Here is a 12,453-nt window from a genome sequence, read left to right on the forward strand (position 1 = left end):
CGGATTTATTAGTCCTCCTAAATGCTGACAACCCAGGGTCCAGACCAGGAAGCAGAGCCGTAGTTTAACACACCTCTCTGCAGCTTCTGTACTGTTACCCATCCATTATCGTATTGAGACGGTGTCTTTCCCACGGCCAAAACATAACAGATCAAAAACTTATCTAAAAGGAACAAATCATAAAAACTTAATAAAAATCAATACGGTTCACCTTGAACCTAAAAATAAAACAATTAAATGTGGTCTATTAAATATAAGGTCTCTCCCTCCAAAGACTTTGTTAGTTAACGAATTGATTTCTGATAAACAGATTGATTTGTTTTGTCTCACAGAAACCTGGCTACAAGAGGACTACGTTAGTATAAATGAGTCAACTCCCTCTAATTATTCAAATTTCCACATTCCCAGATATGTGGGAAGAGGAGGAGGAGTGGCAACCATCTTTCAGTCTGATTTATTAATTAGTCCCAGGCCAATTAATAACTACAGTTCTTTTGAACATTTAACCCTCAGTTTCCCTCATCCAAACTGCAAAGCAATAAAACCTCTTCTGTTTGTTGTTTTGTATCGTCCACCAGGCCCTTACACTCAGTTTTTGGATGAGTTGTCAGATTTCTTATCTGATTTGGTGTTAAATACTGATAAGGCTATTATAGTGGGTGATTTTAACATCCATGTTGACACAGAATGCGATAACCTTAGTGTAGCCTTTAAAACTATCCTAGATTCAATTGGTTTTGCTCAAAATGTGCATAAACCGACACACTCTTGGCTCCATACTTTAGACCTTGTGCTGACATATGGCATTGATTGTGAAGAATTAACAGTATTTCCTCACAACCCTGTCCTATCTGATCATTTTTAATAACATTTGAGTTTAATCTAACTGAGTTCTCCACCCCCAAAAGAGGGTTCCATTATAGTAGATCTTTATCGGATAATGCTGTATCAAAACTTAAAGAGTCTGTCCCCTTTTTAATATCCTCCGTATTGCAGAAATGCCCTGTAGATGGCAGCAATGTTGTTTCTTCCAATTCACAAATAGATGTCTTTGTAAACGGTATGACTTCGTCATTGCGTTCTGCATTAGAAAATGTAGCTCCCTTGAAAAAGAAGGTGATTATTCACAGGAAGCTGGCTCCTTGGTTTAATTCAGAGCGGCGTTCCTTGAAGCACAATGTTAGGAATTTGGAGAGAAAATGGCGCTCTACACACCAAGAGGAATCCTACCTAATCTGGAAGAACAGTCTATTGTTGTATAACAAGACCCTTCGCAGAGTTAGAGCAGCATATTTTTCATCATTAATTGAGAATAAGAATAATCCTAGATTTCTCTTCAGTACAGTTGCCAAACTTACCCAGAGCCACAGCTCTGTTGATCCATCCATTCACTTAGCTCTTAGCAGTCATGATTTTATGGGATTCTTCATAAATAAAATTGATTCCATTAAAAATAAAATAATTGGCATCCTCCCAAACATGATTACCTCTTCCTCAGTAAGTGAGGGAACATTGGAGGAATCCTTAGAACCTGCGCAGTGTCTGAACTGTTTAAAAGCAGTAGAGCTTTCTGAGCTATCTAAAATTTTAGCTTCATCTAAACCTTCTACCTGTATGTTAGACCCAATCCCAACCAAGTTGTTTAAGGAGGTATTCCCTCTGATCAGTGGTCCTATTTTAGACATGATTAATCTATCCTTGGTAAATGGATATGTATCACAGGCTTTTAAAGTAGCTGTTATTAAACCTTTACTTAAGAAACCATCTCTTGATCAAGATGAGTTAGTAAATTACAGACCTATATCTAATCTTCTTTTCTTATCTAAAATTCTTGAGAAAGTAGTTGCTAATCAACTATGTGAACATTTACAAAGTAATGACCTACTTGAGGAGTTTCAGTCAGGCTTCAGAGCTCATCATAGCACTGAAACAGCTCTGGTGAAGGTCACCAATGATATTCTCATGGCCTCAGATAATGGACTTGTGTCTATACTTGTCCTGTTAGATCTCAGTGCTGCATTTGATACAGTTGATCACAATATTCTCCTACAAAGACTTGAGCATACTGTAGGGATTAAGGGAAAAACATTAGGCTGGTTTAAATCTTATCTGTCGGACAGATTCCAGTTTGTTCATGTTAATAATAAATCTTCCTCAAACTCTAGGGTCACTTGTGGAGTACCACAGGGTTCAGTCCTTGGACCAATTCTATTTACTATATATATGCTTCCGATTGGCAAAATTATCAGACAGCATGGGATTAATTTCCACTGTTATGCTGATGACACTCAGCTATATTTATCCATAAATCCTGATGAATCCAATCAGTTACTTCGACTGCAGTCATGTCTTGATGACATCAAAAGCTGGATGACTTTAAATTTCCTGCATTTAAATTCTGACAAGACAGAAGTTGTAATCTTTGGGCCAGAGTCTTCAAAAAATAAAGTTCTTAATCAATCACTTAATCTGGATGGCATTAACTTGGCCTCTGGTGATAAAGTTAAAAATCTTGGTGTTGTTTTCGACCAAGACATGTCATTTAAATCCCATATTAAACAGGTTTCCAGAGTTTCCTTTTTTCACCTCCGGAATATCGGCAAAATTAGAAACGTTCTGTCCAGGAGTGATGCTGAAAAACTAGTCCATGCATTTGTTACTGCAAGGCTGGACTATTGTAATTCTTTACTATCAGGAAGTCCACAAAATGCAGTTTGAAGTCTTCAGCTGATTCAAAATGCTGCGGCAAGAGTTCTGATGAAAATCAACAAGAGGGATCATATTTCTCCAATTTTAGCTTCCCTTCATTGGCTTCCTGTTAAATCAAGAATAGAATTTAAAATTCTCCTTCTAACGTATAAAGCCCTTAATAATCAAGCTCCATCATATATCAGAGCTCTGATTACCCCGTATGTTCCTAACAGAGCACTTCGCTCTCAGACTGCAGGTCTGCTGGTGGTTCCTAGAGTCTCTAAAAGTAGAATGGGAGGCAGATCCTTTAGCTATCAGGCTCCTCTCCTGTGGAACCCAACTCCCAGTTTTGGTCCGTGAGGCAGACACCCTATCTATTTTTAAGACTAATGTTAAAACTTTCCTTTTTGACAAAGCTTATAGTTAGAGTGGCTCATACCCTGAGCTATCTCTATAGTTGTGCTGTGATAGGCCTAGGCTGCTGGAGGACATCAGGGTCTAATTTTCTCACTCTACTGATTTCTACTGTTCTTCAGTCTACTGTTTTCCAGTTTTGCATTGTATTACATTGAAATGACTGTCGTCATTTCAGCTTTTAACTTTTTGCTCTCTCTCTTTTTCTTCATAGTAGGTACACCTGGTCTGGCGTTCTGTTAACTGTGACATCATCCAGAGAAGACGGCTCACCCGCTACTACCATCTAATGTAGAACAGATTACTAGATCAATGTGTGCTTCTGTGCCTTTTTGTCTGTCTTGTTGTGTCTCTGCTCTGTCTTCTGTAACCCCAGTCGGTCGAGGCAGATGACCGTTCATACTGAGCCCGGTTCTGCCGGAGGTTTTCCTTCCCGTTAATGGGGAGTTTTTCTTCCCACTGTCGCTTCATGCTTGCTCAGTATGAGGGATTGCAGCAAAGCCATGTACAATGCAGATGACTCTTCCAGTGGCTCTACGCTTCCCCAGGAGTGAATGCTGCTTGTCGGGACTTTGATGCAATCAACTGGTTTCCTTATATAGGACATTTTTGACCAATCTGTATAATCTGACCCAATCTGTATAATATGATTGAACTTGACTTTGTAAAGTGCCTTGAGATGACATGTTTCATGATTTGGCGCTATATAAATAAAATTGAATTGAATTGAATGTCTCAGTAGGCTTTGTAAAACCCTACTGTAAGACCATCAGTGCCGGGGGCCTTCTGGTCCTGCATATTCAGGAGATGAATAACCTAATAATGATTCTTGAATGCATTAAGGTTAATCTCATTTAGTTGCCCTGGTTTTAAGATCTTCTCTATAAAACTGATTGAGAATGAAAACCGAAAGAAGCATTAACAGGCTAGTCTTGATTTTAACTGACTTACTAATGCACTTGGAATAACCTTTTCAAAATTAGTTTTAAGATATTTCTCACTTGTCTAAAGCCTGGATAGTTTTCCTTTTTTCGAGGCGTTCTAACAGTAACCAGTCTTCCTAAACAGAATTGACATACAGATGATTTAGTTTTATTTTATCTGTTTTAATTAAATAATTGTTTTGTTTTTAACAAAAGATGGTGTATACACACGTGAAAAATAGAAAAAAAATGTACATTAATGAAAATTAATGTTTAATATTTAATATCGACTTATGTTGTGACGGACCGAGCCGGACAAGCATGAAGACACAGTGGGGATTTATAAGGAAAATGGGTTTTATTTGCCCAAAGCAACAAAAGTCCAAACAATAATTACAGGGTCCTTAAAAGAGGTCAAATGAAGAAACTGATTTAAGGCAAAACATATCAAAGTTAAACAAAATCTCAAACTAACAGCTCAAATAAACTGACCTAACACACAACAAAGGGGTCTTAAATACTGGCTGATCAGACCAGACTGACCCACTGAGGAAGAGGGAAGGGGGAACATCTACACACATTTAACAAAAATAACTAAACAGTTAGCTTAAGGATTACACTTAAATGACTAATAATTAAACATAACTAACAAAAAAGACAAATCAGTAAAGCAAAAGAAAGATTATGCAACAAAGTTAGAATAAGGACTCCATAGTGTTCCCCCTAGAGGAACTCCAGATGGTACCACCCAGTCAGTCAGTCAATAAGGGACTGGAGTGTACCAGCCAGAGTCCTCTGCTTCAGCCCAGTTCAAGGTACTCCCCACAACAGGAAGCACAAACAAATGTTATGTGACAACATTAAATATACAAAAGTTAAACAAATGTGTGCGCTACAATTGGAACTAATGTCTTTCAATATTGTCACAATAAAAATAAACAAACCAATGTATTTATGCTGCCGTGTATGTGTGTGAAAACTTAAAGTGAAGAAGTAGTTGTTTGTGGGGTTACTGACTGTGTGGCTGCAGGTGTGGCCAACACAGATGTATAAATTGTATTTTATCACAGCTGGTGATTTTATTGCTTCCTTTAACACGTTGCTGTTACACTGTTACAATATCTATCAGATCTAAGTTGCTGTAGACAACAAAGGTGGAGATGGCCAAAGGCCTCTTAACCACATGGATGACCAACAACTCCTGGAATATGTGAAAGGGTAAATGGTGCTACTTACAACCACACGCTCTGTTCTCTGCAGACATTTATGATAATTTCTGTGAGGTGGGCTGTGCTTATAGGTCATGTCATGCAAAGGATTGTGGGATTCCTTATAGCTCCTTAACGCTGGTAAGGGACATTGTGACGTACCTATGCTAAAGGAACTATGAGAGGAAGCATACAGGCTGAAAGGCTACTCTTGCAGGAAGAAACACGTAAAGCCAAATTAAAGTTTTCAAACCCCCACATGGAAGAGGTCTATATGTTCCAGTAAATTTATAATAAAAACAAACACATAAATAGTAACACGGGTACAACATCAACAGTCACCTGAAAACAACTTTAATATCTGAATAAACTCAAACTTTAAAACCTTTTTAATAGTAATGAGTAAATATGTGATAAATGTAATGAATATGGTAAATAAAACATATAGAGAATAGTAAAAATAATTCTAACAAACATGTAAAAGCCAGATTAAAGTATTCAAACCCACACATGAACAAGGGAATTAATTTTTGGAGACATATTCTGTGGTCTAAGAACACTAAAGTTGAGCTGGTTGGCCTTAAGGACCATTGTTACATTTGGAGGCAGAAGGGGAAAGCTTTCAAGTCTGAGAACACCATCCTAACTGAGAAATATGAGTTGGTAGCATCATATTGATATTATTCTGTGTGCCAACATCTCCTTTCATTGAATAAAAAAAACTTTTTCACACAGCTTTAGTTGCTTCAGCTAGTAACCACAGATCAGGCCCAAAATCTGGGTGCACTGACACAGGGGTTCACCTAATAGAGATTTGCTGCTACCTCCATTTGCTATCCATTGTTAATGTTTTGCTTTATTAATTTTTATTTTTTGTTAAAACTATGAGTTGTGCAATATTTGTTATAATTGTGTTATTTTCATCATATGGAAATAAAAGGCAATATTCTCTTCATTAATAGGCCCAAAAAATTAGGCAGCACATTTTTGGGTTAGATCGACTGATGTGAAAATAATGATCTATCTTCAAAAACCGTTATCCATCACTAATATGCTAAAAGGAATAAAAATAAAGATTTTAACTCCTTAAATACAGAAGACATTCATTCAAGTTATATTTTCACAGGATGTTTTCTTAAAATATAACAATTTAAAGCTTCCAAAAAAATAAGCTGTGAGAAGACTGAAGTTAATTCCATTGAACCCCATTTGGTCCATTATTCAGATTATAGACTCTTAATTGGTTCAATTTTAGCACAACAAACATCTTATTCAAACTATTGGCAAAAAAACAAAACATTCTTATGAATCTCTGCTTCAGGCTTTGTTACTCACGGTCAATCAATGACATCAATAACCTCTTGACAATTAGTGAGAAGGATGAGCCTGTCTCTCCCCACAGTTTATTCTTGGAGGCATGGATGACAAACAAAGTCTAAGATCATCTTCCACTTGTAAACCAGCTCTGCATTTGTTCTTCATTACAGTCAGAGCTGAAAATGTTGATCCACAGAGGTAAGTGGTCGGAAACGGCAGCAATATTTTCATGGCCTCAGCAGCCAGTTCAGGATACTCATGTGAGAGGGAGGCCCAAAAGTCTGCATGACTTTCCTGTTGGAATCTGGCCTTCAATGTTCTGTCACAAGATAACTCCAAGAGCTGTTCTTGTTTTACCTGTTAAGACATTTCTTGTTGCAGCAGGTGAAAATGGATCAGCACCCAGTCCCAGGCATCAGTGTTCACATCAGAAGAATATGAGCTGAAGTGCTCACACAGTGATGTTAGGTGTGAAGTCACAACATCCCTCACAATAGCAACAGACAGCTTCTCATTGTTTAAAAAGTCCATCAGTTGGGGAAACATGTCTGTTATTCCATCTTGTATTCTTATTCGTAAAGGTGGTGATTTCATCTTTTACTTCAAGGATATATGTGTAGCTTCCTTGGATGGAGAGGTTGAGGCTGTTCAATATGATGAATATGTCTAAGATTGGCTAACTTGGCGATGCAGTCTGGATCATATCAGAAATGTCCAATGTCCGGTTTCTCCTCTCATAAATTCAGTAATTTCTCTGTGTGGGTCAAAAACTCTCTGCAACACTTTCCCGCTGCCCATGTTCTCACTAAGAGTAAGAAAGTAGAAAAGATCTCAGAAAATAGACAAATACTTGTGTTAGTCAATAGAATTCCTGAACGGCTTAGCCCATAAATACATCAGAGACTTGTTATCAGCATATCAGTGACGACTAAATTTCTCCACTGTGAGATCAACAAAGTCTTATCAACCCTCCAGACCACTAAGGACTTAAGCTTCAGACCTAATCTGGTAATTGGTTTGTACTTGTATAGGGTAGTTCATTGTTATTGTTTTGATGCGGGTTTTTCGCGCATGCGCGCCGAACTGGTAGGCAAAAGGCGAACACAATGGCGGACTCAAACAGAGAAACTGACGAGTTCTCCACGTATTTTCCTTCTTTAGATAACGTATCACAAGATCGTTTTAAGAGTAAGTTGATGGTTGATGGTATCAGTTTGCCAGATCCACACAGCAAAAGCCTGAAGGGATGGAGCGAGTCTGTGAAATGCTGACCAAGTGCTCCGTACCACGACATATACAACTGCCTTATAAACACGGCAGTACAGACGAGAGAGCATGAAAGCCCCTGAAACCACTGGACGGCTACAATTATTTTAAATCAGGAAAAAGGCTCCAGCAACGCCCGCTACGCCATGAGGGATTAAGCGGTCAGAAAATGGATGGATGGACGTTCAGACATGTTTGTGCAACAGCACAAAGCGCCGTCGGACACAGGCCGCGTCTCAGCAGAGGAAGACCCGCCCGGTAGGTTAAAAAAACATTGTTCACTACGTATTATTTAGGTGTTTTGTCTTGTTAAAATGGGTGGGGGTGTCGGCGACATTGCAGCGTAAACACAGACGTACTAGCGCCCGTGAACGGGGGCGTAATAGCAGCAGCAGCTGCTGTAGCTGCTGCTGCTGCTAGCCGCTGTAGCCGCCGCTGCTGCTAGCAACGATTTGGAATGCCTCTCTGTGCAATCGGCAGCACAAGTCGTAGGCATTGCTTAGGTTCCAAAAATAAACTAACTAAAAGTACGCTTTAAATCACCCGTTTTGTCATGTACTAGACGAGAACAGTACTGTTTTTTGCCTACCAGCGGGACCCGGATGTAGCGCTGACGTCACGCGTGAACTACCCTATAGTACTTTAACTAGTCCGACGACCCCAGAGTGCTTTACAAGTTGTAACAAGTTGACTTCCTATATTCTACCAACTGGAACAAACTTCCAGAAGACTGTAAAAAGTGCTTTAAACCCTGAGTTCTTTTAAAGCAAGATTATAAGCTTATTAGTTTAGGACTGACTCTGATTGTTCTAGTTAAGCTTTTAACTGAAACATCATTAGTTTAAATTTGTAGTCCAATTGTTTATAAAATCAATACTTGCTGTTAGTTATCCTTTTCCTGATTTATTTTGTTTCACTTTTCCTACATTTCATTCAAACTATTTGTTTACATTTTTATTTTTCTACTTTTTAATCATCAGAAATCAACAGAAAGGCTTCTGTCCTGTATGGATTCTCATGTGTATGTTTAAATTTGATTTTCGGCTAAATCTTTTTCCACATAGATCACAACAGAAAGGCTTCTCTCCTGTATGGATTCTCATATGTTGGTTTAGAGAGGACTTATGGCTAAATCTTTTTCCACATAGATCACAACAGAAAGGCTTCACTCCTGTATGGATTCTCATATGTGTGTTTAGAGAGGATTTCTCACTAAATCTTTTTCCACATAGATCACAACAGAAAGGCTTCTCTCCTGTATGGATTCTCATGTGGCTGCTTAAATATGATTTGGAGCTAAAGCTTTTTTCGCATCGATCACAACGGAAAGGCTTCTCTCCTGTATGAGTTCTCATGTGTCTTTTTAAATGTCCTTTAGTGCTAAATCTTTTTTCACATAGATCACAATAGAAAGGCTGCTGTGCTGTATGGATTCTCATGTGTGTTCTTAAATTAGATTTTTGGCTAAAGCTTTTCCCACATAGATCACAACGGAAAGGCTGCTGTCCTGTATGGATTCTCATGTGTCTGATTAGAGTGGGTTTATCGCTAAATCGTTTTCCACATAGCTCACAACAGAAAGGCTTCTCTCCTGTATGGATTATCATGTGTGTGTTTAAATTTGATTTAAAGCTAAAGCTTTTTCCACAAAGATCACAACAGAAAGGCTTCTCTCCTGTATGGCTTATCATGTGTGTGTTTAGAGAGGTTTTCTGGCTAAATCTTTTTCCACATAGATCACAACAGAAAGGCTTTTCTCCTGTATGGATTCTCATGTGTGTCTTTAAAGCGTATTTTCCCATAATTGTTTTGCCACAGTCTTTGCAGCTAAGCTTCACTCCTCTGCGGCCTTTCCTACATGACTCCACATTTTTCTTCTCTGCAGAACATTTCTTATATCCAGAGTCTGATAAGTGTTTCAGGTCAGAGAGAGGGTGTTCTACATCACGGTCTTCTTCATCCTCCTCAGTGTCTTCAGTCTTAAAAGAAATGGAAGCATTTCCATGATCTTGTATCCTGATGGATTCTCCATTATTCTCTTCTGGACGCTCTCTGCCTTTAACTTGATCTGTATAAACCTGTGAGAGCAGCAGAGACTGTTCATCATCCAGACTCTTTATGGGAGGAGGAGCCACTGGAAACCTGATGGCATTAATCACCTCCTTCCCATTGAGCTGCTCTCCTGGCAGACTGATGTAGACTCCCTTCTGTTCCTCCTTGATGTGGGGGGGCTTTGGGTCATGCAGGTCAGCAGGAGGTCTGTGGTCTAAAGAAGCTTCTTCTTTAACAATCAGCTTCTGCTGAACATCTGCAGGAAACATTGAAACACATTATGCACATTAGAAAGTATTTGGATCTCAGCCTGAACTGAGGCACATTTTAATAAAGATATATTTAGGTAATTTAGTTAGATAAAATCCTTTGACAGAACATGCAGCAGAGTAAAATTACATGATTGTTGTAACCCCTGCAAAAACTCAGTTCTTTGTAGATCTACCTTTTTTTTTACCTTTAAAGTGTTGATGACACAATATTGACCTTTTCAGCCATGCTTTAAAGAAAGATGTTAGGCTTTGTCCAATGTGCCTAATGTGTCTATGTTCACATATGGTGCACCGCATTATAAGGCGCACCATGGATTTTTGAGAAAATTTAGGGACTTATAGACCAGTTCATTGTTATTGTTTTGATCCGGGTTTTTCGCGCATGTGCACCGGACTGGTAGGCAAAAGGCGAACACAATGGCGGACGCAAACAGCGAAACTGACGAGTTCTCCACGTATTTTTCTTCTTTAGATAACGTACTACAAGATCGTTTTAAGAGTAAGTTTATGGCTGATGGTATCAGATTGCCAGATCCACACAGCAAAAGCCTGAAGGGACGGAGCGAGTCTGTGAAATGCTGGCCAACTGTTCCGTACCGCGACATATACAACTGCCTTATAAACACGCAGGCCAGTACAGACAGAGAGCACGAAAGCCCCTGAAACCACTGGACGGCTACAATTATTGAATATCGGGAAAAAGGCTCCAGCAACCCCCGCGACGCCATGAGGGATTAAGCGGGTCAGAAAATGGATGGATGTTGTTCACACGTTTGTGCAACAGCACAAAGCGGCGTCGGACACAGACCGTGTCTCAGCAGAGGAAGACCCGCCCGGTAGGTTAAAAATAAACATTGTTTACTACGGATTATTTTGGTGTTTTTGTCTTGTTAAAATGGGTGGGGGTGTTGGCGACATTGCAGCGTAAACACAGAAGATAAAAATAATCAGAACCAGAACCACCTGTGAGATGATGTAGAACCACAAACAGGGCAGAGCAGCTTCTGGATCATTTAAACTCCGGCAGCCCATCAGACTCCTCATTTGCGTTTCTGAATGCAGCGTCACTCGGACACGGCCGCAGTTGCATCACTGATCCAGACGCCCAGGACACAAAACCGTTTTTAATCAATGGGAAACTGCTATTTACTTTTCTTTTATATGGAGCCGGACAAGTTTCAGAGGGTAAAAAAAAAAAAAAAAAAAAATCTGGTTGACATCCGTAGTCACGCTTTACTAAACTGTGCTCTTAATTTCTGCATTAACTGCGCTCTGTCTGGCAATCCATGCAGATTACTGAGTGACATGTGTCAAGAGTTTGGACGCATGGCCCACACCTGTGACGTAAATCCTGTGGAAATGTCCTGTGTAAAGTTAAAGCTCTGCCCTGTTTTAATCAGCATGTCTCACAGCTTGTAGTCTGACGTTACTTATTGGTTTTTCATCTCAGCCCCCCCCCCCCGACCACACAGTATTTCAGCCTGAGGCTGTATTTCAGCCTTAGAGGCAGCCTGCGCACAGTGTGTGCGCAGGCTGCCTCTAAGTGTGTAATAAGGCATGGCCAAGGCTGAGTTTGGAGTTCTCTGAACAGATGTTTTAGGTTTGTGCTCCAAGCAGACCCAGTGAGGCCTGGACCCCTGCTTGACCTTTAACCCCTAGCATTAGTCTAAAGCCTACAGGATATAGCATCATAGGAAACAGCTCTTTTAGTCTCCTATCCCCAAATTCTATAAGTATAGGCTGAGACTTTTAGGCTCTGGGCTTAACTACACCTCACTTCTCTACACAGCCTGGGTGGCTGTAGAAAAACAATAGAATATTTGGGAACTGATTGTCTGATCCCAGCATCCTTTATGTTCAATGACAGCAGGTTGAGGCGGTCAGAGAACCGCAAACATTTCTTTTATTTATTTCATTTTTATTTATTCGTTTATTTGATAGGGACAAGTATGTTTCATGAATCATGTCACACACTACAACATTTTAGCTAAGGCTAATTCTCAATGCCTGTCCTCAGTAGGGCTGGGTACCGAACTTCGGTTCTTTTATGGTACCGACCGAAATGCTTCCGTTTTACAGAGTATCAAGACATCCTCGTGCACGGGATCAATTTAAGAGCGGAAAGTTGCTCAGTGTTTGACTGCAAGAAGAGCGGACCACAGCCAGCGCTGCCGTCCTCCTCTCAGCAGCCCTTGGACAGTGCTAAACCGGAGCGAAGTGAAAAATGTCAACCACCGCACTCCGCCTCAGAGATTACAGAGGATGGCATGGTGTCTGGAATTTCAACAGGCAAGTATACATTTATTAGCG

General features: G+C 39.8%; 1 protein-coding gene across 1 annotated transcript; it reads right to left on the reverse strand.

Moving 5' to 3' along the window:
• Positions 1-8,802: 8,802 nt before the first annotated feature.
• On the reverse strand, positions 8,803-10,014 carry LOC118558957 (gastrula zinc finger protein XlCGF57.1-like). The gene is made up of 2 exons (XM_036129566.1): positions 9,979-10,014; positions 8,803-9,897 (listed from the first exon to the last, which is right to left on the reverse strand). Exon 2 carries the CDS (start codon positions 9,619-9,621, stop codon positions 8,803-8,805), a length of 819 nt encoding a protein of 272 aa, XP_035985459.1. The 5' UTR covers positions 9,622-9,897; positions 9,979-10,014.
• Positions 10,015-12,453: the final 2,439 nt, after the last annotated feature.

The sequence above is a fragment of the Fundulus heteroclitus genome, unplaced genomic scaffold (assembly GCF_011125445.2).
Source record: "Fundulus heteroclitus isolate FHET01 unplaced genomic scaffold, MU-UCD_Fhet_4.1 scaffold_185, whole genome shotgun sequence".
In the NCBI taxonomy this organism is placed as follows: Eukaryota; Metazoa; Chordata; class Actinopteri; order Cyprinodontiformes; family Fundulidae; genus Fundulus; species Fundulus heteroclitus.

Bases quoted from the DNA above. Each gene is read 5' to 3' on its own strand.
- LOC118558957 (XM_036129566.1), bottom strand. From the start codon at position 9,621: ATGGGAAAATACGCTTTAAAGACACACATGAGAATCCATACAGGAGAA.